This window comes from Parasteatoda tepidariorum, chromosome 10 (assembly GCF_982258835.1).
Source record: "Parasteatoda tepidariorum strain Cologne lab strain chromosome 10, Ptep-v5.0, whole genome shotgun sequence".
Lineage (NCBI taxonomy): Eukaryota > Metazoa > Arthropoda > Arachnida > Araneae > Theridiidae > Parasteatoda > Parasteatoda tepidariorum.
Genome location: NC_141764.1, coordinates 69,436,444 through 69,463,260, shown reverse-complemented (window position 1 = coordinate 69,463,260; position 26,817 = coordinate 69,436,444). Strand labels below are relative to the sequence as shown.

At 27.0% G+C, this 26,817-nt stretch overlaps 1 protein-coding gene across 33 annotated transcripts in view; it reads right to left on the bottom strand.

The window, feature by feature from the left end:
* LOC107443488 (myosin heavy chain, muscle) overlaps positions 1-24,237 on the bottom strand; it is a 48,117-nt gene extending 23,880 nt beyond the window's left edge. For 2 of the 33 annotated variants that reach the window (XM_016057363.4, XM_016057356.4), the window contains exons 1-16: positions 23,866-24,237; positions 22,092-22,362; positions 20,285-20,428; positions 18,427-18,583; positions 14,653-14,680; positions 13,619-13,718; positions 13,419-13,511; positions 12,905-12,968; positions 11,716-11,814; positions 10,149-10,252; positions 7,416-7,673; positions 5,977-6,126; positions 3,248-3,418; positions 2,382-2,561; positions 2,064-2,276; positions 616-703 (exon numbers count right to left, since the gene is read on the bottom strand). In XM_016057363.4, coding sequence (XP_015912849.1) covers positions 616-703; positions 2,064-2,276; positions 2,382-2,561; positions 3,248-3,418; positions 5,977-6,126; positions 7,416-7,673; positions 10,149-10,252; positions 11,716-11,814; positions 12,905-12,968; positions 13,419-13,511; positions 13,619-13,718; positions 14,653-14,680; positions 18,427-18,583; positions 20,285-20,428; positions 22,092-22,280 — 2,038 coding nt within the window. In that variant the 5' untranslated portion in view covers positions 22,281-22,362; positions 23,866-24,237. Of the gene's footprint in view, positions 1-615; positions 704-2,063; positions 2,277-2,381; positions 2,562-3,247; positions 3,419-3,988; positions 4,160-5,976; positions 6,127-7,415; positions 7,674-9,648; positions 9,753-10,148; positions 10,253-11,715; positions 11,815-12,904; positions 12,969-13,418; positions 13,512-13,618; positions 13,719-14,652; positions 14,681-18,426; positions 18,584-20,284; positions 20,429-22,091; positions 22,363-23,655 lie in introns of all 33 variants that reach the window. The other 31 variants (XM_071184055.2, XM_071184032.2, XM_071184054.2 and 28 more) reach the window with 25 other exon arrangements.
* Positions 24,238-26,817: the final 2,580 nt, after the last annotated feature.

Here is a 26,817-nt window from a genome sequence, read left to right as displayed (position 1 = left end):
ACAGTACAATAAATAAAAATTTAAAAGGGTATGTTCTTGGAAAGTTTGGTGAATCATGAATGAAATGGGTTTTGTTAAACAAGATAATGTATAATTAAAAGGAATTTCATTTGAAATAGTGCAATAAATAATAACCTAAAAGGAATTTTTTTAAGAGTCAGGTGAATGATATAATAAGTAGTTGTTTTGATTAAGAAATAATGCGAAACTGAAAAAAGGATTTTGTTTAAAAACAGATGCAATAAAGAATTTATTAACAGGGCTTGGTTTTTTTAAAAAAGAGAATAGGGAGAATAAATGGAATAAAGGAATTTTGTCTAAAAACAGTGCAATAAATTATAACTTAAAGGGTTTTGTGAATAATAGATAAAATGGATTTTATTAAAAAATAAACAATGCATAAATGAAAGGGATCTTTCTGAACAGTGCAAACTTAGGAAGATGTTGTTTAAAAAACAATGCAATAATCAAGAACTCAATGGGTAAGATATTGCATGTATCTTGAGAGGGAAGAATGATCCAAAATAGTTGCATTAATGCAAGCTGGATGATAAAAGGTAAGGATAAAATGTGAGGGAAACGATCTCTTTTGGGTTCTGAATAATTGTAGGTTACCTGGCTGTTTCATTTCGTTGGGGATAATGCAACGTACGAAGTGAGGCTGTGTGCTGTGCAAACTGGCCATCAATCTATTAAGTTGCTCCTGTTGTTAGAAAAGCGAAGCAAAAGAATATATAGTTATTGATTAAAAACATGTAATTATACTATTCCCCTAAAAGAGGGAAATTTTTAAATTAAAACACACAGCTTTTGCTCAAAGCTACTATCTCACATCTATGCATGAAAGCTGAGCAACCAGAAAGCTTTTGCAAATAGTTTTATTTCCGTCTTGGAAACGTTTTAACCAAGGAGTTAGGCAATATGTGTTAGGCAATATGTGTATATACGCCTTTCTGCAGTAATTAAAGAAGGATTGCTTCATTAAAAATAACAAGAAGTAAAATCAAGCCACAACTTGGTTTATGACTGCATGATAGACATATTTGCAAAAGATTGCTGGTATTCTCTATTAAATAGGCAAAGCATAATTATTTTAATTGGCACACTTTTTAGCTGAAAATGCTACAGTTATCTAAATATTTAAAATGAATCTAAACATAAAATAATAATGCTTTACATGAATTATAAAAGCATTTATTAATATATTTACAATTTAAAACATAAAAAGCATGAAGAAAATCATGTGTCCAAATAAGCGATTTTACACACACTGCAGCAGAAAGCTTGCTAACAAATATGATTTCTGTAAGTACTAAGCAAAAGAAATTGTACCTAAGAAAAATATTCATTTACATATTGAAAACTGAACATGCATTACGCTATTTAAGTCGCAGTTGCGAAGCATTTTCTAAATACTACACAAACAAAAGCATTGCACATAAAAATCCTTTTTATTTTGAATAAGCATACTATAATGCTAGCTTGTAAACTCCATAGGATGCGTGGCTTGGCAACTCGTAAATCTGTCTCTCTGATGAACGAAATAAAAGTGTTATTCTGAATTTCCCATGTTTATGATTCCTGCTCGTAATCTCAATTCATATTAACTTAATTTAAAGAAATATTTTTTTGAAGCAAATTCAATAAAATTATAAAAACTTAAATATTACAATCAACAATCCATAATGCAATTATAAATTACACACATATTTTCGAAATAAAGTTTAAGGAAAGATTTGTAAATTAATTAAAATTTGCATGAAATAATTATCAAAGTATGATGCAGTTATAAAGAAATGATTTAAATAGATAATCTAACATAACAACAAAAATTAAAGCAAATGAAATTTGATTGGAATTTCACTCATAATGTGAAATGTAGTATGAAACAAAAACAAATTTAAAATTTAATTTTAATAAGTCATTTTTTTCACTTATATTAGTATTAAAAAGAACACAATGCATGAATAAGAAAGAAATCAAAATCCTTCATCTTTAGAGATTTATTTATTTAATAAAGAAAAAAAAAGTTCGAATTTACGAATAATTTTACTTTAACTTACCCTGTAGAGACCAGATACAGTCTGGAAACCAGAACCCTTCTTTCGGCCACCTCCCTTACCACCAGCTGCACCCTTGTCATCACCACCAAGACCTGGATGATCCTCAAAGATTTCACCCAAAAGTTTGTTAGAGCCCTTCTTAAATTGATCGACAACAGTGTCATTTACTGGATCCTTGTTCTTTTCCAGCCATCCGGTTATGTTGTAAGGTACCTGGATAATTGAAGAGAAACAATTTGTAAATATTGAACTGAAATAGAGAGTCTACTTAGATGGCTAAGATTTAAATCGTCAGCGAAATTCAATAGCGTAACTTACAGTGCCAGCATAGTGAGCAATAGAGAAGTGAGCTTCTTGTTGACCTGGTTTAGGTGGTCTAGGCTTGACGAAGTTAGGAGACTTGCCCAAGTGGTTAGCGTTCAACTTGTCTTGGAAGGACTTGTCGGTAGCTTTGGGGAACATACTTTCCTCCTCAAGAATGGACAGGATACCCAAGGGCTAAATTTAACAATTTTAATTCAGGTGATGTGGTTTAAATGTTTTTCCATGCAGATAAAAATTAAAACGTAAATATTCCATAAAATGAATTTGTTTTTAAGAAGAATAAAGTTACTTGAAGAAAGAAAAAAAAATGTACACACAAGAATTTTTTTTATAAAGATTATTAGTCTCAATCCAAAGATTACTACAAAGAGAGAGAGAGAGAAATTTTGGAAAATAGTATAGTTTCAAAATTAGTATGAGTATGAAATCGGTTAGCCTACATGAATGCATGTTTTGAATATTTGCAAATCAAAACATGTATGCATGTATATATATTTAAAAGTATTGCTTAAAAGAGAAAGAGAAAAATTTTTGAATGAAAATATACATATTCGCTTAATTTTAAAATTAGTAAAAGTATGTAATCGGTTAGTTTACGTACATATATGTTTTGAATATTTACAAATCAAAACATATATGCATATATATATTTTTAAAAGTATAGTTCGAAAGAGAAAGAGAAAAAAAAATTTTTTATATAAAAGTATACACATTTGTTTATTTTTAAAATTAGTAAAAGTATGTAATCGGTTAGTCTACGTGCATGTATGTTTTTGCTTATTCAAAAAAAGGAAAAGAAGCAAATGATTATTAAATAAAGGGTATGATAAAGCAAATTTTTACTGCTAGGGTATCATTACCTTTTCGATCAGCTCAATGCAAGCGGCAAGATCAAGACCGAAGTCAATGAAGACCCAGTCAATACCTTCACGTTTGTACTCTTCTTGTTCCAGTACAAACATGTGATGGTTGAAGAATTGCTGGAGTTTTTCGTTGGTGAAGTTGATGCAAAGTTGCTCGAATCCGTTGTACTGCAAGCAATGTGGCGAAGGCAAAAAGCAAGAAAAATAAGGGGAAAAGCACAAGCCTTAATTATATTGGTATAAATAGCGTTAGAATATCAGACAAAAACTTCAGTCTCTCAAAGTATTATGGCAAGTTTAAAACTTTATCATTGAGTTGCAATGCAATGACCAATAAGTTACTAGGTATAATTTAAATGCAAATCTATATGGAAAAGCTAATACATTTTAATACCAAATTGCATTTGGTGTTTAATACATAACTAATAAGAATAATTACTACGATTCAAATACAAATTTTAAATCAATAAATTTGTCAGCACTACCCTGTAGTTAGTTGAACGATGGAGTAGTAAATGAGACTGAAATTTTTGTTTTTAAGCATGATATTAAAATAGCAACAGCTCAGCATCTTTTTAAGAATCCTTCGGTGTCCTATTCGTGAAATGTGCGAATTTGGTGTTAACTGAAAGCAAGCGTGTTTGCGAAGGCTTAATTTGATTCAGCATGTTTTTTTCGGGTGAATTCATGCCCATAAATGGAGACGGCTTCGTCTTTCATTTAAGTGTGCGTCGTTACCTTCTCGATAAGTTCGATACAGGCTGCAAGATCGAGTCCGAAGTCAATGAAGACCCATTCAATGCCTTCTCGGGTATACTCTTCTTGTTCCAGAACGAACATGTGATGGTTGAAGAATTGTTGTAGTTTTTCGTTCGTAAAGTTGATACATAGTTGTTCAAAGCCATTAAACTGACAAAGAAAGATCATTGTAGGGAAGACAATAGGGAAATAGTACACACAGAAAGAAAGAAAAAAAAGAGTTACAAAGAGAACAACATATACACAAAGAAAGAAAAGAAGGAATTTAAAGGAATAAACACATCTAGAACATTTTTACTAATGGCATTAGATCCAAAATTATAATATTCTAAGACCAGATTCTAAAATTTTTTTACATCAAGTTATTCTAGACACGCTATACATCAATTGCTATTAACAGAAAGATTTTTTTCTAGAAAATAAAAACAACTTTACAGTCTACTTTTTCCTATTATAAGATTACAGCATCTAGAGCTACTAAGGAACTAATACGCGTTGGATAAGATATATTATTAAATTTAATTAATTGTAAAGAGTTTATCTTTGCAGTTCAGGTTACAGTTATATCATAATTCTAGATGTCTCTTCGAGTACAAAACTCATCTCAGTACATTTCTAATAAAAATTACTTGAATAAATTCCAGATATTTATCTCTGTTACTAACAGGCATTTTCCTTTAATTATGGTAGTGCAATTTAATTTTGAAACTTAACCTTCAGTTCCCAGTTATAAATATAAATTGATGTAATGATTAATCAAAATTTATTTTAAGAGATTAATGAAAAATCAAGACAAGTTTTTTTTGGACTGTAAGCATGAAACAATAGCGTACTCAGCGAACGATTAGATTTTAAACATAAAAATATATTCTCTTATCATGCTAAGTCCTTCAATTTTTTTATGTAAACTTAAATTTCTATGTATATTTTCCCATACACAGTAACACGTTTTTTTTTTCAATTTAGTGCACGTCTTTTTATATAGTTTTCGTGATATGGTAAACAATCTTTTTTATATTGTTTTTAATATGAATCAAGGAAGCTACTAGAATAGCATAGTTACTAAAACTAATAAGAAAAACAAAAGGTAAACATATAGTGTGCTGATAGAGAAGGAGATAGAGATAGAAAGACATATAGGTATAGTAAAATTTACTTATCTGTCTCATGCTTTATCTTGGGGCAAAAAATCTAAATCTTTTTCCTTTTTTTTTTTTTTTTTTATCAATTCATAGTTTCTTATTTCCTTGTGTTTGAATCGCAGCTTGAAATCTTGGTAGATGATTAACTAAATTAAGTTTCATTGTAATATCTCGGCATAATTGCTGTTTCCTCGATTTTTAATGTTTTTAGATTAAAATCGATTCTTTTATTCAAAAATAATCATCTTTTAAAGTATAGTGACATTAGCCAAAAGTATACGCCTGATTGAAAACAAAATTCTTGAAAAATAGTGCTGATCTGGTTAATACTATATACACAAAAATATAATAAAATTCAAAATGTTTTTAATAAAATGTAATTTAAACATTTTTAATTATTATTAACATAATTTATATAGTTTGTATTAATATAATTATATGCAATTTGTAATAATTGTCATTATTTTGAGTAATCATACAATTTCTAGTACTTCTTTTAGTCTTAATTACTTAGAAACATAATGAAAATTATCATACAATTTTTCACGAAACTTTATTATTTATTAAATTTTAGGAGAAATATTTTATGCATTTACATTACTAAAGTTTAAAAGAAAAACACATCATTTTTTAAAATCGTTGCTAAATGATAAATCATTCAGAATATTAAAAAATCGAACTAATAGATACTTTCAAAAATTAGCTACTGGCTTATCGAATTACATACAAGAAAACTACTAACCTATCTAATCATATATAATATATTTTAACTTTAAAAATATTAATTTTTGATTCTCTCAGAGTTCATGATGCAAGAATACTCACGTCGAAGATTTCAAAACCGGCAATATCGAGTACACCAATGAAGTACTGTCTCTTTTGTTGGGTGTCCAAAGTCTCGTTCAACTTCTTTACGAGCCATTTGAAGGTCCTGTCAAACATAGCCTTTGCCAAAGCACCAAGAGAGGATGTTACCTAAAAATAATTACCAAGCTTTAGTACTCTGATTTCTTAGCAAAAGCGTGAATTTAGATAATTAAATGGTTTTTATTTTTCATTTTTTTTTATTTTTTGAAGAATTTTTCTTAGTTTTTGTTAATGTTAAATTATATTTTCATCGTTTCTTGTATTTAGTATTTTTGGGAATACAGACATTACTATCAAAACGCTTATTCATATTTTTAAAAAGCGTATCATATCACGTTACAGCATTGCAATTAAATTATAAGGACGATCTCCTCATTAGTGTTGAACATGGCACAACACACATATAATATATTAATAAAAAATTAATTGATAATTGAATAATTGAAAAATTATTGATAAATTAATTAATAACTTCCGATCGTTTGTTACGTGACTTAAGGGTTTCCATTAATGCATGACTTGTATAATATTGCTATTATTCGTGCTAAGATACATGCTTTAGAAGGCAGAGACATTTCATGAAAAGTACTTTAACCTTTAGATTGCACTGTGCCGAATCAGAGACTATTTATTCTAAAAATATTAAACTGTTAACATCCAAAATGTTAAACTGTTTAATTCTAAAAGTTCTCCAATTTTTAGTAACCATTATTCTTTAAGCAATAGTTTGCGCTGAAGTATGTGTCTTTTCTTCTAATGAAATATCCACGATTGCTAACTTAAATTAGTAAACATGATTTAATTCATATTAAATTCCCCTATTCAGGATGCTCGAGCCAGAGGCTGGTCTATATCATATGACTATTATCATTGAATCAATGGCTATAATATTCTGGTTGTTAATGGCAACACTATTTTACTTAATAGTTCTAACACTATTTTGTTTATTCCACTATTTTACTTAGAAATAAAACGTATTCCAATTGGTTGCTACCATTAACTGATTTATCATTGATGAGTTTTCAGTCAGCAGTTAAGGGAAGTGACGTCAGCCTTAATCAGTTACAGAGATGTCTAATCTGACGTCACTTTACTTACCTGTCCCCTAGCTATCCATCAATCAGCCTCAGATTGAGTAATGGGAATACGAATTGTCTAATTGGAGGAGTGCAAACTAGTTGCCATTCCCAACCGCAAAATTATGACAAATGATTGATTTATTCCACTGAGTGTCATAGTTCAGCCTTTGACTTGGACACCTCTATATGATTGTTTTAATAAATTTCTACGTTACTTCCATTTAACATTAAAGTAGAGTATTGTAATGATTTATTCATTCGCTGCTCATGGCCTTTTCACTCTGATTATATATATAAATAATAAATAGCATTACTTACTTGCACCATCCCTTGACCTTTGGTTACCATCTCGTTACCGACCCTGATCTTGGGTTTGCACAAGTTCTTGTACAAATCACCTGCATTAATGCCCAACAAGTGAGCCAACTTTTCACCTTCTTCCGTGCCATCAGGCTCAGCCTGTTCTTCTCTGGGTCTTTGCTTGAATTTCATTTCACCAATGTGCATGCAAGCTGCGGTAATTTTGTAGATTTCATCTTTGTAAGATTGACTGAAGCCCAAGATGTCGAAGGCAGTCTGTTTTTTGAATGAAGAAAATTTAGCTTAACTTCTGAAGCTATCACAAGAGTCATTAACTTACCAAAATTTATTATTAAAATTACTATTAGAAGTTTAATACTAAAATGTGCTCATTTTACGATACACAAGTTTTGAACTATTAATTTTGCTGATTATCTATTAATTTGAACTATTAATTTTGCTGATTAGTATATTTAAAAACGAATTACATAATAATATGAGAAATGAAACTTTGTGATGATAATGAAAGATTAAAATTAGAGTAAAAAATTACAAATATATTTAATATAAAACTTTAACTATTTTAATGTAATATATTTTCAGCAAAATTGAGTATGAAATAAAATTCAGAAATAAATTTATATAAGGTATTTGTTGGAATACAAGATATAAAAAGCATTTCAAGAAGAAGAAATTGAAAGTTTATAGAAAAGCAAAGGTGTTAGTAGAAGCTTAGCAGAAGCGAAAATGAAATATTAGTAATGATAAAGCAAAGCTATAAGGGGAAAGAATGAAAGTATTTAATACTTTATAATTATGTTAAGGAGCTTGTACACAAAGTTACTTTAAATTGAAATCATTATTTCATAATTTTTTTACTAAATTTCAGCCAGCAAAAATACTCTTTTATTAAAATAAAAGCAAAATTTTAAGCTAAGCGGAAAACAAGGTAAATTTTAAAAAAGTCAAAAGCAAAGCTACTTTTTTAAAAAAGCAAAAACCATAGAAATTCTCTTAAAAAAAGCAATAAGAAAAGCAATTTCTTTTAAGGAAGCATAAAGGCAAGCTTAATTTAAATAAAATAGCAAAAAGCAAAGCGAAAAGCACCGATATCGTTTGAAAGAAATAAGCGAAGCAACTGTTCATATAAGCTACATAAGCAAAGCGAAACTTTATTCATCTGCAAAACCGTAAATCGTAAGGATTTTTTTTTAATTCAAAGATAAGTCTATTTTAAAAAGTAAAGTATTTTTAGGCAAATATGATTTGTTCTGCCATAACTGAAGACAACTGCGAAATAAAATATGTGTGGTTTTGAATTCACACGTGGGTCAAATGAAACTTAAACTTGTGCGAAAATAATCTGACTAAGCAATAAGGGCTTGTGATTTGTCTGTTTGAGTCCTTAAATATTCTTTTAAAAAAAATAGTGAAATTTTCAAGTGGAAAACTTAAGAAAATTAACTTTTGAAATGTTGTAGAATATCTATTTAGAGCCACTCCTGTTATTGTAGTTTAAAAATTCAGTCATTTTTCAAGAATAATTTGTTTAAATGAATTTATATGCATATTAAAAAGATACATTTCAAAAATAAGGCTGAAAGCTTTCACCAAGCGGATCATAATCGAAATCAATTAAATTGTATTTTGTTTCGTAAAATACGGCTAAAAATGTTGGAACTAAATGGCTATACAGCTATTTCTCTCTCTCTCTTATATGATTTTGAATCTAAAGTTGCAAATAAAATTCTTTCAATTTTTATGTTTAAAAATAATAATTGGTAAACCCACATCCAATGCTTAAAATATTTTATGAACCATATTGGTCAAAAATGTAAATTAAATCTTACGAAAAACAGTGAAGCGTTAAATATCAACGTAGTTTAACGAAAACTTTAATCAGGAATTCCTAAACAAAAAAATAAAAACTTGATAATATATTATTTTCTTATATAATGTATAAAAAAATAGATATTTCAATAAGCCAATTTGCAAGAGCGGCCCTTCGGTTGAGTTTGACATTAAATAAAGTATTTTTTTATTTTATCCTGAGTAAGTTACATTTATTTTTGAGTTTAATTTTATTTCTTAGGCTTTATTCGAAGGCAGCAATCAAATACAATTCTAAGCCAGCAAAAGTTTCTAAGCCAGCAAAAGCGTCTAAGCCAGCAAAAACGCAAAAACCATGCACTCTTGCATTTTCCAACAGCCAGAAGCAAAGAGCTGGGTACTTTCGTTGGTCCATACTCACATCTGTGTCTCGCATTTCTTGAGCATCATCAACTCCAGGAATTTCTACTTTACCTTGAGACACGAAATGGTAGTCATAGATGTCATCGGACAACAGACAGTTTTCTGAACAAAAAAAATCGAAAGTCAGTCTTTCAACGCATTTTCATTAAACGACTTTCAGTGAATTTTTATCTGTTCTCGTATCCAAAGCTATATCCAACAATTAATTTAGATAGATATAAAATTTCTACGCAACGGTAGGTGTTTGCTATATCCAGAGATATATACATATGTATCTACAGTTAATTCAAATTGATCAAAAATGATTACGCAACGCTAGGCGCTAAACAGAACGACTGATGGTTGTATAATTCTTATTAAGAAAGATTGGTTCGCCCAAGAAGGATGAGAAAATCAGTATAGGAGGAGAAGAAGACAGGTGTTTCTGGTGTTATTTTCCATAAGAAGGAGTGTCTTTTCTTTTTTTTTTTTTTTTCGTTCTTTTAATGCTTTACTTACGTCAGTCAGTCTCATTTCTTCAGCGTCATCCATTCCAGGGATTTCAATTTTACCCTGGGAAACGAAATGGTAGTCGTAGATGTCATCCGACAACAGACAGTTTTCTGATAGGAGAAATCAATACATACATATATATTTAATACATAATTGCGATTGCATTATTGTTTTAACCAAATATGCGTCAAATTATGCTAAAAAATTATTAATGTTACTTTGCTTCTTTTAAATTTAAAATTCTTTTTTGATGAAAAATGATGAATTGTCCACTATATTCTAACTTAAATATCTGATAAAGAAAAATGTAAGATCATTGTATTAATACTGATGTTTTTGGTTGTATTAAAGCTGATACAGTAGACTGGATTAATATTGATGTACTTGATTGTGTTAACATTGTGTTGTTGATTGCATTCACACTGATGCAGATGATAGTACTAACACTGATGTACGTGATAGTAATAACACTGAATAGTTGTATAAATAAACACAAAAAATTAGCATAACTTTTTTCCAACGTAAAATCTGTTGGATAAGCAAACTGATTCAAAATATTAAACATGAAGTTAGCTATTAACAAAAATAATCACAGTCATTTTAGGCAGTCTTCAAAACAATTTGCTAAGGGAACGTGTACTATTCGCTATCCAAACTTTCAATGAGCTGCACTATCATTATTTCTAATTTCAAGAAGTTTTCAATGTATTTTGACATAATTTCTGTATTGTTTAGAACTCAGTAATAATGTGTTTTTGAGTTTTATCAATTGAATTTAATGAACTGTTTTGTAATTAGTCCCGAAGTATGTTTTGTGATTTACATTGCAAATAATTTAAAACTGACAAATTCTATGATAGTCGTTAGCCTTTCTATTATGAAAACTTGTCCTTATCATAGAAAGTGTAAGTTTTAAGAAGGAAATATGAGAGATGGGCATTTCATAAAAAAAATCTATCCACCCTTTTTTTAAACAAAAAATATTACATGCACTATTTCTTTGAAAAATTTAAAGAAGTATCACTTTTTTTAATTGAAAGATAATTTTTTTAAAAAGTTAGTTTTTTTCTTAATTAAGAGTTTTTTTTTAAAGTTAATATTAACATATAAACTTTTTTTTATCTTAAGCACTTATTATAAATTTTTATCAAAAACATTAAAATGTTTTTGATTATAATTTAATAATTTTTTATTATTATGGATACATATCTTTCAGAACAATTTTTAGCGTTAGTCTTGTATGCATTGATTAAGTTATTATATAAAATAACTTCTGAAGAGGGCGTTCTGTTTAATCAAAGGAACTTTATTAGGAATATTTAAGAAAAGAGCTTACAAATACTTATAGATTTAAAGTAAAATATCCATACAGAATTAAAATTGGAATATAATTCATTAATTTGTTTTAAAACTTATAAGATAAAATATTATAAATAACTGGAAATACTTATAATTCATATAAAGCGCGAATACATTTTAATTGATCTAAATCCAAATCAATAATGATGAAGATTAATTAATTTTGAGGGAAATAATTAATTAATTTAAGCATTAACTTATTTTGAAGTTTTACCCTTAAGATTTGGAACTCCTCCAGACATCATTTGGTAAAAAATGTGGTAAGAACGTTCCAAAGTTTGTTGAGAAATTACACGAGCTTTCTCCAATAGATCTGAAAGAGAAGTAATATTTGGTCAAGTTTAACATAAAATACATTAAGAATATTTTTCAATAAGATCTATTTTTCTAAAATTTTCTACTTTCAAAATAAGATACACAGTTTTTGTAATACCAAAATTTTATTTAAAGTATATAAATTTATAAACTTTTAAAATAGATAGATTATAATAATCATAATTGTAGATTATAATTAAATTAGATTATAATTTTAAACTTGATAGATTATAATAATCATAATTTTAGATTATAATTAGATTAGATTATAATTTTAAACTTGATAGATTATAATAATCATTACTAGGGGACAATACAAGTATTAGTTTATCTTTGCACGTTGAACTCCATGGATGAAAATTGAGCACATGCAATATTTCAGAAGATTTAATTTATTATATAAATAATAGTTGAAGTCACATTAAACAAAGGCCTTTGTCTTATAATGTTAAGAAATAGACAAACTAAATAAATTAATTAAAAAGAAGAAATTTGATAACTTTTATGTCATTAATCATTATTATTTAACAAGATATGTTATTATTTTTTCTATTTTGCAGAATTTTTGGTAATTATAAGTACTTTCTTTAAGAAATATGTAAAAACTTTCTTCCAAATTGTATTTACTTTAAAAATGACTTGAGAATAATTATTCATACTTTAAAAAATTTCCTAGTAGAACTGTTGACCATAAATGTTAAAAATAACTCATCCCGATTCCCATTTTTCCAATTCTCATCTAATTGAATTGTTATATCCAATTTTTTACTTAATTATCTGATAAGTAATGTAGAGCTTCTGACTAAATTAGAAAATATGAATGTTTTTAGGACATTTTTCCATTTGCGAATAAAAACTTTAATTTATTACTTTCGTTAATAGGCTTATAAATAAATTAAAGTATGTTTATTGTGCAGTATAATGTAGTGTGTTGGATAAGACAGTGTTTTAATTAAATTAACACATGACGACTTATAATAAATTTAATAAAATACGAAGGATTTACTTATTATAAAGTTACAGTGATTGCATTATGAATACATTTCTTGAATATTGTTATTTTGAGGTATAGTTAAACTATAACTTACATGTTTCAATATCAGCACCAGCCAGTTTGCCCATGGGACCGAAATGGATACGGATGAATTTACCCTATTCAGAGGAAAATAGAAGTTAATAATATATTTCTACAACATAAATACAACATAATCCATTTTTATAAAGAACATAGTAATTTCAGTTTCGACTAGACGTAAACTCGTAATGTGCATGTTTGTAAGGCTTTGATGCAAAAGAGAGTTTTTCAACTTATGTTCAATTTCGTAAAAGTTAGAAAAATTGCTTATTTTAATGAAAATTTCAATCAAAATTAATTTTTGAAACTTTTTTAAAAGTAATATCAAATTATTTTTTTCAAACGTTTTTTTTGAAGGTAAAATACTGAAAAAATCTTTGTCGACAGTCTTAAACATTTTATTAAATTATTAATGAAGCCTATAAAATGGTCTCAGCTTGACTGTACTATAAAATATGATATTTTTTTAATTAATTATGCATAACTAAATTACTAGGTTACATTTTAGGAAATAAATTAATACTTACGAAACGAGAGGAGTTATCATTCCTCACAGTTTTAGCGTTACCAAAGGCCTCAAGAACAGGGTTAGTTTGTACGACTTGATCTTCTAAACTTGGCTAGAAATTAAGAAAAAAAAATATGATGAGTTGTTTAGGATACTTGTATAGGATTTTTTTTCTTCTTTTAAATAAATGTTTTTCATATAAGACATTGAAATACTTACTCCCTTCTTTGCTTCACCCTTCTTTGTTGAAGCGCCAACACTGGCGTAATAGGCAATTACTTTCTTCGTGTTCTCAGTTTTTCCGGCACCAGACTCTCCGCTGTAGGTAAAATAAAACATTTTTAAAATAAGCTTTGGAATAACGTTAAATGTAAAAAAAATTCTAACGTCTACATGTACAAATAAAAAAAATTTTAGAATTGGCTGCCGAACGTATTTTAAAGAAACGATTATTTTCTATAAACGTTAAATAAGAATATTTGTTCTCAAGCATCCATCTTTTTTTTTCTTCTTTTTTTAAAATTTGCTTAAATCTTTTCGATTTTGAGATATTTAAGAAATTTTAGACTTTCCTAAGTAGAATTATGGATTTTTAATATACAGTTAAGTCACTTAATTTCTTTCTTTAATTTTAATCAATTTACCAAAAATTTATATTTTTCATTTATCTAGGGAAAATTTACTATTTACTGTATACATCTACGTCTGCATTTACTCTCTACATTTACTACTGTCTACATTACTGTCGACATCTATAACACACTGCCATAGATATTTCGAGGTGTAATTACTTCCTATTTAATTAATCTTTTTTGTCTAAAAAATAGATATTTTATTTAATTTATCTTTTCAGTTTTGAGATTTTTTAAATATTCAGATTTTCTTTCATCTTTATTTATTTTCTTCATGCAATATTAGTAAAAAAATTAAAGTTTTAAGCAGAAACAATTTATTTTTGCCCGATTTTTTGTGCTGAAAACTTCTACTTTCCCTATTTTAAATTACTTCATTAAAAACTTTCTTGTTAAAAAAAATAGTTACGTTTCGGGAATTCGCTATTTAAGTTAAGCCACTCTGCATTCAAAATTATTTTATTAAACTCACGATGAGCTAATTAATAATCAAAATAATTTTTTTGAATTTATTTTTCACAAATTTAGTCCTCTAAGGAATTTATATAAATTTTTTGGCTGTTTTAAAACTTTTTTTCAAGTTTTAAACTTAGTTAAAGGCATCAAATCTTCTATACTTACGTAATCAACATAGACTGGTTTTCACGATCTGTAAGTAATAGAAAAACGACTTTTAGCACACTTCGTATTATTGTAAAACAATTAAATAAGAGATATTTTTCCAAACATTTTCTGTACAGTGCATAAAACATAATAATTCCCTCCCCCCTTCGAATGTGTGGGTTACTACCACTTTTCTCTATCAACAATTTAAGCCTTTTATTTACTCTATGATCATTTATTCTAGCTTTATCAGCAAAAGGCTTAATTTTGCCCAACGTAGTGATGCGTATATCCATCAGTTGTTATTTTTTTTCTTCGTTTTCTCACAAAACTACGTCCTATTTTATATTTATTCATTTAGGGGCCGTTCAAGAAGTACGTACATCTCGAAGGGTTTGCTATTTCTTATGGTTTTGTACGATGGGGAGGGGGGGAGGGTATTATACAAAGTACGCACATTATAAGCAAACACCAAATTTAAATTTGACTTAAATGAATAAATAATTTTAAATAAATATTTAATTTTATTTAAAACATAATTATTTAAATTTTTATGAAAAAGGGGGGTAGACTAATAAAATGTACGTACTCTAAGGGAGGACCTATGTACGGTAATGTACGAAAGGGGGGAGGGGGTTAATATTTCTCCACTTTTGTGTACGTACTTTTTGAACAGCCCCTTAGGAAAAAAAGTTTTACTTTTGAAGGTGAATTTCTTCATAAGGAAATAAACTCTGTAAAATTTACAAAATTCTTTGAAGAAATATATTGGTTTTAAGGATCATTTCATGCACTGCTTGCTTAACTATTTGCGTATGCGAGAAGTTTATACCATTTTAAATACGTGTGTATTCTTATTTTATTTCAAAACTAAAGCATGTACGTCAACTTATTTCCTAATATATTTTCTTTATTTAAGGGTAAGATGGAACTATATAGGTTAGTTTCAAAATTTCTATCTGAAAATAAATTACAACAAATTAAGTGTTCATTCGTAAATATATTATATTGTTAAAACGGCAAAATAAAATAAAACCCTTGACTGTAAAAAAAGTAAGATAAAACTATTTTTTGGAGTTATGTTCTAGATAGTTTACAGGTTATAAAATACATAATTGTATATCTTAGAATTGTGTGCAATATGCTTATTACCTTTAGATCCGACAATATTTATTTTTCATGTAAAACTATTTTAAGTAATTATTCTTCGTTAACGCAACTTTATTTAATTTTAAAATTGTTTTAAATTTAAAATTATTTATTATTATACTATTAAGTTACTTACTAAAATACTTTATTTGTGAATTTATAAGACAAACATATTTTCAAAAGACGAAACTTCTCTGTTGCAAAGTATTTTTTAGGGACACAGATATATTTTAATGTAACTTCATTGTATTATTGGTTATTAAAGCTATTTAATTTAAATTTATAATTAGATAACTCTTATAGTTATTAAAATACTATCATTATTTATCTATAATCTCAAAAGATGAAAAAAGTTTCTATGGGTTAAGCATATTTTAGGAACACAGATACATTTTAAGAAAACTTTTGTTTTATTATATAATAATAACTGATCTTAAAACATACTTAGTCACAAAGACTTTTTCAGGGTAGAACATTTTATTGCATTATGTAAGGAATTACAAAGCAAACTTTTATTTATAATTTTTCAGAGCAAACACTTTTTATGAGAAAATCTAATTAGTATTATTTTAGAAATTCATATTAAATTTAACTGTTAACAAATCTTATTTTATATAATGTAACCTGTCTTTCAGATTATATGTTTCATTTATTTCCTTTGTTAAAATTTTATTTAATTATTAAAAACCCTATAAACTGAAAATTCTCAAAAGTATAGTTTAGTTAGTTCGCTGCAAATCCTAAATTTTTATTCTGAATTTCTTTATCAATTCAAGAAACTTCATTTTATTTTAGCAGTTGAAACATAAAGACATGTGTTTGCTTTGAATTTTAATATTGCTTTCGCACAAGAAGTCATAAAACAAGTTTATTGAGTAGTGACGGAAAGATTTATTTAGTTAAGAAAGTTTTTTAAAAATTTTAATTTTTAAAATTCCGCAGACATGTATCAGTTTATAGGAAATTCTGTGCTTTTACTCTTTAATTTGTGGAGCAATGAACAACCATATTGTTTTTTTAGCAGTTACAGATTTGACATAATTTTCAATGCCATGTTCCATCAAAATTGGGATAAAAGCGAATTCATAGAAATGAAATAAAAATTTTATCTGTATTTTTAAAATTTTATTAAATTATTAAAATTTTTATAACTCAAAATTTTAATAATTCTAAAATGTGTATCATTAAATTCAGAATTATGTGTTTTAATTTTCAGTCACTTTATTGCTTGAACAATGAGCACCCATATTATATTTTAGAAATTAAGGCATAAAGAGACTGGATTTACCTAAATTTAAATAACGCATTCAAACTAATAAGGATAAAAAGCAAGTTTATAAAAGTAAAATGAAAGTTTATTTTCATTTTTTTAAAAATTTTTTATTTGATTATAAAAATTTTTTAAAATTTAAATTTTACAATTTCAAAAATGCGTAGCAGTTTATTGGAAATCCTACATTTTGATCCTTAATGTCTTTATTTGATGGAACCCACCCATATTGTATTTTAGTTGTTAAAACATAAAGACACTGGTTTGACCTAAATTTCAATACCGTGTTCAAACGAGAAGGGATAAAAAAAAAAGCGGGTTCATAGAGGTAAGATAAAAGAAGTATTTTGGCAAGCGTGCCAAAAGGGCTAAAAATAATAGCTAAGACCGGAAAAATAATCTGATTCTTTGGCGCAGAATAGCATTCTTCTCTTTCCCAAAATGGCATTGTGAATGGACTGCATTTCTATCCCTTCTTTTTGGCAACGATTCTACTTTTTTTTATTCGGCTTCTTTTCTACTTCGGTTCTTAAAGACCTTTCAAGAAATATAAGAAATAAAAACTGCAACTCTAGCAAGAAAAACCATTTTGCTTTTTTTCGTAGTCCTTCTTCATAGAATTAACTTTTGTGACTTATAAGCAATTATACTTATACAAATCCTTCTTTTTAGTTTTTATTAATTATACTATATTTCTTACTAAATTAGGAAAAATTATCTTTCAATTAGGTAGTTTTTATGTTATTTAAAAGATAATTTGGTTAATAATGACCGATATCACCCTTTGAATGATAATAGAGTAAACCTTAGGAAACTGTTCTAGACTAACATTTAATATATCTGGCTTGTCGCAAGACTATTTATTATTTCTATTGTCCTATTGTATAAATAATATTACTGGCTGTTATATCTAAAACCTCAATAACAAAAAAATCCCCTGATTGAATTTTTGCCCCTTTATTGATTTTTTTAAAATGTGACTCACGTTATTTAAAAATTTGTTTTCCGTAATAACGAAGAAATGACTCAAATTTAAAGAAAATCCTATTACACAAACCCCTAACGAACAGGAAAAGAGGTAGACCCAGGCTGAGATGGCTAGATTTAGTTGAGACTGATTTCCTTACTCTAAAGGAGAAAAACTGGCGAACAAGTGTCAAAAGTAGAGAGAAGTGGATTCGAATTCAAAGGAAGGCACTGGCCCACCCTGGGCTGTCTAGCCAAATATGATGATGAATAACGAAGAAACATGAACTTTAATTTAAACGATGAATTAAATGAATGCCAAAATTTCTAAGTAAATTGCAGATGAGAAAATTTTTGACTTCAGATATTTATTGGTTTTCCTTTCTTTCTTTCTTTTTCTTACTTACTTGTTAACATAGCAGTGTAGGCATTGTCAGAAATGGCAAACAAATGGGGAGGAACTTCAGTACGCCTTTTGCCTCTGTACAGTGCCATACATCGTTGAGTGTAAATTGGGAACCTCTTGTAAGGGTTAATAGCAACACAGAAAAGCCCGGAATAGGTCTGAAAGGAAAATCAAACCTATACTTTAATATTTTTATAGAACGATATAAAAAAATATATATATATATAATTTTAAAACTTTTGTTTGGTAGTGAAGTTACTTTGTTTAGCTGGGAAACTTAACTTGATTAACTGAAAAAGTTAGCCTGATGTACTTGAAAAGTTAACTTGTGTTACTTAAGGAAAATTTGATTCACCCAGTAACATATTTAACTTCATTGTTAAATTAGCTCTAGAGTTACATGTTCTATTCTGTAAATCAACTTTTTTTTAAATGATTCGCCATTTATATCTTAATTTAAAGTATGTTTAAATTCAGTTCTTAAATTTTGAAAAAATTTCCAACTTATAACAATAAGAAGTACCTTGATGACACATTTTAAAGACAGGAATTGAAATCTGAAAATTATAAAATCAGTTCTAAGATTGGGAAAACATATTTGCCATTTTCAAAATTGTACGCTCCAATGAACTTAAAATATATAGCTTCGAACGTTACAACTTGTTTTACCGCTATAGTTTGAGAATTTAGCGAAAATGGCAGAGTAATTTTTTTAACGCACTGCTTAAGATAGAATATTTCTAAATTCTACGAATAGAAGAAGCAGATAAATTTGCTGAAACAATTGTCATTTATCATTGACGCAACATAATAAATGATAATATAGTTTATTAGTTATTTATTGATATCTATAAAAATTATTTTTTAAATTATTATTTCAGAACAAGATACGTCTATAATAATTCGAACAGCGTGAAAGGAAATTTATGATGGATGACTTTTAGATTAATGTTTTTACTGTAATAATTGATTCTTTCAATTAGGTATGAAATTATTTTTTAGCCCATAAAATTGATATGTTCTCAAACACAACTAGTTATTAAACATAAAAGTGAATAAAGAGAAACGATCACAGTTTTCGAATTCGTGGGACATTACAACTATATACGCTTTATATAACATTGCGTAACATTTATGGCTTTTGAAAGCATAAACTTATGAAAATATTATTGTATAGCTATAATTAATTATTAGAAAAACGAAATATTAGTTTTTTTTAACTGATATCCTTTCTTTTAGGAAGTACGTATTCCTTCCCATCAAAATTTAGAAATGGAGAAATTTTCGAAAAAGCTGATTTATTTTTGAAGGCACTAAGACGAGTTCAAAAGTCAAGTGATGTTTACAACTATAACTCTGCAAATAATTGATCAAATTCACGTAGAATTGCAATCTCTTATTTCACGCGATGTTCTTTTTTTAAACTTTCTTATTGATTTTGGCTGGCAGAAAATATTTGATGGATTAAGAGTAAGAGACAAAAATATTTAATTTTTTACAAAGAAATAGGCGCTTTCAAATGTACAAAGAATTTTTTGTTTAATTTAAAAAATAAAGTATTTTAATAAAAAAAATTTAAAAGTCATTGAATTATCTTTCACGGAAAGCCTTTTTAATTTTTAAAGCATACCTCAGACAAATAATTACCTTGAGAATTATTAAAAAATTTCGATAATTAAAAAATATAATAAAAAAATAAAGTATTATTAAAAAAATAAATGAATTGAAAGAATAATTTTTATAGTTAACACAGGGAATATAATGGTGCATAATTTTTTCAAATTTATAATGACAAAAATTCATTATTTTTTATTTTACTATTTAATTTACTTAAAATCGTAAAAGACAATTATACTTACGTAGATAAGCTGAGCAACATAACGTTGTTTCAAGTTATGTAATACACTAGCATCATTAAGGTATGTCAAGTTAGACATATCTTCTGCTTTTTCATACTTCGGTGGATTGACTTGTTGCAATAAATCTTTCTTGACGGTGCGGTTCTATGGAAAGAATAATGACAGATTTAATAAAATATATTTATCACCATATCTTGAAATGATAATACATGTATTGAAATTTTAAATAAGATTAAAGGAAGTTCTTAGAATTTACCTGATGTTTGATAAAAAAAACAACTAGTTCAATAATTTTGTTAACATTGAATACAGTTTAAGAAAAGAAATCAAGTAATAAATAACTATTCTACAATTTTATAGCAAACCGTATTGCTCTAAATGATTTAAGACTGATAACGAACTAAAAAGATAAAATTATATTGATTAGTTTTCAATATTTAAAACTGCAAACGATAATAAAAAATTAGCAGAAAAATGTTTGCAATCATTAATGTGTATAAAAATATTTAGCAATATTTATTTTTTAAACACTGTTTATTAGTTTGTGATAAATTTATAAAAGAAAAATTGTCATTTTTGTGCATTGACATTCTGAAATTCTATGATTCATAAAATACCATAACTCAAAAGATTTTATGATTGAATATTTTATTTGCCATAAAAATGATTCAACAAAATTTGAGAGAAAAAATAGTTTGCATTTTCTCTGTTAATTTTTACAATAGAAAGAACTTTTTGTTGTTTACAAGAAGTAAGTACATTGTCTCAATCTAGTTATATTTTATAATAATTAAATGAGCATTGTTTTAATATTTTATATAAATTTTGAGAAACAATAATCTTTCACGAGCAGTCAAAGAATATTAGTCTTTAAAAAAAAATCATCAATTATAATGTTAAATTCGAATTCTCAAATACTTTGTCCTATATGTTTCGACAAATTTATTTTATAATATCGCTGGACTTGTGTTTTAGAACAATTTATATATGTAACATTGTAACGTAATAGGTATTTACCTTCATAAATTTTTTAAAGTTTTGAAGTAAAAAATCAAAGAATTTATAATAATTTCTCTAAAATTCTAAAAACTTATCTAGTTGCAATATTTTGCATTCTGATTCTAAATTCCTATTTTGCAATTAAGTAGCAAATTGTAATAAATTTTTCTTCTACTGATTCAAAAAAGTTTTATAAAAAACACAAATAATTTTCGATATCGTTTGGATTTATAGATATAAATATCATTATTACTTTTCATGTAAAACTTTTAGAATTATATTTAACTAAAAAAAAAATTATTTTCTCAAGCTAATTTTAATAAGAAATTTTTTTATTTTGTTTTGCTTTTTCATTTCAGATTAATGTTATGTTTTTTTTACTTATGATAAGTATTAAAATATATATTTAACTAAATAAATAAAATTTACTAAGAAACTAAATAACTTACAGCATTGAAAACTAATTGATGAAATTGTTTTGAAAAAATTTTCACACTGTATTATTTTTGATTTTTATTTTATTTTCTTATTAAAAGATATTACTTTAAACCATTAATTTAATTGCTTTTCAATAAATAATAGTTTAGTTGATTTATAAGATAAAAAACATTTTCTACTCTAATTTAAATTAATATTAGAGCATTAGAGAAAGTTATACTTAAGTGAAATTTATAATTTCATGCAATAAATTTATGATTATTCTATTTAATTTATCTTTTTATAACAAATTGAAGATGCATTAATTTAATTTGCAATTAAAATACGTTAATTTTATAATACAAATTTAATTTTTTTAAATAGAACTAACCTCTTGTTTCTCGATTTCGACGACACACATGTCTCCCTTGGTTTCCTTAATGAGACCAATAACATATCCTTCTTTCTCATCAACTACCCATACCATCTTTTTGCCATCATATGGTTTAGTTTGATCAATACGTTTCTGTTCCATAGAAACGTAGAGATAAGGGCTTGGATCAGGATCTTCTGCGGCCATTTTGACTTCTTTCTGATACTCGAAGTTAGAAAAAGAAAATAGAACGCTCTTCCACTGACTAGAACAGCCCTAAACCCTCGTTCTAAAGCAATAAAAATATTTAATTAGGAGAATAATTCTTGTAAAACATAATTTATTCATGATAATTAAACAAAATTCAAATAAACTTAGATTAAAGAAATTACGTTTTCCTTTTTTTTAACAAGAGGAATAATCTCAGTTTATTCAATTTTAATATCTAATTATGATTATAATTATAAGAAAATAGACAAGGGCTGTTTTGATATTACTTGTTAAGAACTGCATGCATAATATTCGTCTAAATATGAGCTTTCATATATTTTGGACAAGTAAAAGTATTTTTTTACTTGATCAGCAATATAATTTGAAATTCGCTAAGTAATATAATTCGAGCTATTTATATACGTTAATTGTTTCACACGAGAGTTATTTTTTTCTTCTTATTGAATTAAAAATGTTTTTTTTTCAAGTTCGATTTAAACAAATTTGTTGTCAAATATACAAGATATGAGTTACTATTAAATTAAGGCGCAGCAGGCAATGCGTCATTTGATTTTTTATTAGGATTATTTTTACTTCGAAGTTTTTTATTCACTTTTTGGTAAATTTTAAGACAATTAAAGAAAAACAATATACCGTGTTTTTTCTTTACAACATTAATCTTTGAAAAAGTATTTAAAAATGTTTTTGCAATAAGTAAATTTGAGTCAATCTCTGTGTGAAAAGAAACTAAATAAAGTTAATTTTATTAAGTGCTGAGAGAATTGATTTAAATTTAGCATTAGTCCCAAATTACAAAGAAAAAACTGAAATCCATTAAGAAAAGCTTATAAAACTTTGTGTTTTTAATATATTGAATTTGATTTTTATACATGCAAAATTTCCAAAATTTTAATTTTTATAAAGTTATTATTTTTTTAAAATTATAAAAACCTAGTAATTGTAAAAAAATATTTTAGCATTACAAAAGGTATAAATTTGGGAAATATTATAAATTACAAAGTAAATTTAGCTGAATCATTTAATGCATTTAATACTGCCTTGAATATATTTATTTAAGTACTAAAATTTAGAATTCTTAGACATCTTAAAATATTGAAATTTAATTTAAGGTTAGAATCGCAATTAGCGTTAAGCAGAGAAATATTTCAAAGGAAAATGTAATCTTCATACTATACCCATTTTTCAAAAGAGGGAATTTCTTTAAAAAAAAAAGGATATTTAAATAATTCTAAAATAGATTCATGCATTAATTTTAAAGGATAATATGTGTATGTGGTGATTGGGGTAGGTGAAGAAATTGGTAATGGATTGGTAGTGGTGTAGGGTAGAAATAGTGAAAGGTCTTTATTACATGGAACACAAGGAAAGGTTTTAATATTATTGGTTGAAGAAATCAAAGATAATCCAATGAGTAGTAATAGAAACAATCTTGTTGATCCGTCAGTATCCAAGAGGTTAAACACAAAAATCTTGAATCATATATATTTACTTGATCCAAATCAATAGTGCAAGCAAACAATTACATAGAAAAAGTCATAGACGAATAGGTAAAGTCACTTACACGTTCGAGAGCTATTCTGTGCTAGTTTAATGGCCGCGGGCTCTTATAAACCTAGGCTATCAAATATCTCAATGCCCTGTGTTTGAAGGATGCAAATCGGAACTCTTGCTGCTATTGGAGGATTTGCTAGGGGGTGAGGAAGGAGGCAGTGGAATCCTTTCCTAAACAGAGCAAAACACTTGCCAGCATCTTTAGAACAAATAGAACGGGAGGAGGGGGGAAAGATCCGCCGTAGAGAAAGGGGGAACATAGAACGATGACGTTACTGTCTTCTGTTCCATTTTTGGGTCATACCTACAACACCATCCCTTGGAATCTGCTTCTACCACTTTTCTCCCATTGCCCTGATCTATTTAAGTTGCTGGTTTGAATCTTCCTTTCTCTTTCTTCGGGGATCGACTCTCCTAAAAATAATTCTATATTCTTCCTTTCTGATCTCACCACTCACATGAGACATTCAAGTCTGGTGTCAATGATCATGATAGACCTCATTTCATTCATTTATTTTTGTCCTTAAAATGAAAATGGTAAATCGTATACGATCCCTTAATTCAAGCGTCATTAACTTATTCTCTGTGATCTTGAATTAAGCAGAACAAGACCTTCAGTTTTCAAATAAGTAGTTAAAATCATTTTGTCTTACTTTTCTGTCAGTAAATGGGAGAGTGACTGTCATCATCTGTTACATAATCATCAGTCTAACTTACAAAGAAACTATTGCTGACCAGCTACAGTTTGATGTTCTAAAATTATTTAGAACATACATTGAAAGACAGAAAAAATAGCTAGAATTCTGTTAACTTTAAAATACTACATTTTCAGTTGCTATTCCAGAAAAGATAAAGGAAAAAATGAAACATATATTTTTACAGAAAAATTAATCTACTGAATATTAATTTCTTACTTAATCAAGTTATATGTAAAAGCAGGAAAGTAGAATAGTGTCCCTATTTTTTTCATCAGAAACTAACTTTTTCTTGTCGTATAGCGAACTTTCTAAGAGATATGTCATAAGCCTCTTACAAAAAAGTCACTCCCACAGTTCAACCTCAGTTTTGCCAAGAAAAAATCCTGTCACTTGACAGCGATGAGGAGTTATAAATGAAAATAATTGAAAAGAAGAATCTAACGACATTTAACGCCAGGGTTGTTGATCAGTGAAATAGTTTGAGAAGAAATGACGCTAACCATAATGTGCTTAATTAGTCATAATGCTTAATTAGTCATAATGACGCTTTAATTAGTCATAATGTTTTCGACTAACGCTAAACAAAAATATTTATTTAGAAAAATGAAATCTTTTCACAAATACAAGTCTTCAATTTTGACTTTTTCCTCTCTTTCCTCCGACCGAGAAAAAAAATGCGTGGTCAAGAACTGATTTACGATAGGGCATTCAGGTCAAACGCCCAGGGGCCCCAAATTACTTATGAAATATCTTGTTGCTTACATAGTTTTCATCATTCTCAACAGCAATTAAATTTTAGGTAGTATTTTTCTTTATCATAGTTTAGCTTAATTAAATTTAGAATTTCTATATGACGTATTTTTAAATAAAGCTACATATTGTTTGCGATTTGCTGTTTAAAAAATTATCTTTTGATTTTGTGATTAAAAACTATGCATATTAAATAAAATTTGTCGAATCTTTTAAAGGGCCCCAAATGTCTTTTCGCTCGGAACCCATAGATTTGTAAATCTGTCCGTGAGTGTGGGGTTAATCTTACCATCATTGTTAAACAGTTTTTCTGAAAAGTATTGAATACGTTAAAGTTTTTTTTCTTTAATTGAATCAATATTTCTCGGCATATTTAACTATTCTTTGGCTTTTCCCACATCTTGCATGATTATTTAATTAAAAGCAATTATCCAAATTTCTTCGCTATCTAATTTAAATGCTAAAATAAAATTTAAAGATTAATAAAGAGCTCAGCATATTGCCATAAAATTACAACTGATACAATTAAAAAACATTTTATACATTATATTTCTATAAAACATAAAAATTAAAAATTAACGATATAAAATTATTATTAACGTTTCATGCATTACGACTCCGGTCAAAATTGAAACAATTTATTTTACTGCTACAAGCTATCTTTTTTATTGAATAACATTTTGTAAATTGGCTACTTATTGCAAGAAAGCTAACACCTTAACGTGTGGAAAATGATGGATTTAACGATTACTTAAGAGGTATTAGTTTTTCATGCATAAATGGTTTAGTTACTCTATAGACTATAATTTCTCAATGTTTAAATTCTAAAAAAAATTTATTTACAGGTTTAATTTTCGAATGAATTATTTTAATTTAATTGATAAAATGTCGAAATATGGCAGTTGACGGACATATAGCAAACCATAAGTAAGAAAATGTTCCATAATATTTTATTTGTAAAAATTTGAATTTTATATATTTTATTCATACCGTAAGTAATTGTCTTGTTTTTCGATTTCAGAAAGTGCTCTGCGCTTTTATTTTCAAAAAAAAATGATAAGCAATACTTATTTTGTACATCTAAATACGGTACACCAATTTGATTAAATTAAATATTTAGAATAATTTTTCAAAACCGTATGTGATTTTCTTAAACAGTAAATATCTGTCTGTACAAAAATATGATTTATAATGATAGGAAAAATAAGATTTTAAAATAAATGAATTTTCAAGAAGTTGTCTATTTTTTACATGGGGCGATTGTGCTTTACTTTCCGTTATAGAAAAATTAAGATCATCCTTTTCAATTAAAACTTAATTAAGATAAGCTTAATATTAAAATTTTAAACTCTAAACCTTAGCTTTGAAACTATTTTTACTTAAAATATTTATCCTTAAAGTACACAAAAAATTTTTTAATTGTATGATTTATCTGATTCAAAAATTGCATTTTTAACGTATTCTTCAATAGTGTTTTTGATTCAAATAAGTAGTACTCGCTTTTGTTTTTTTCT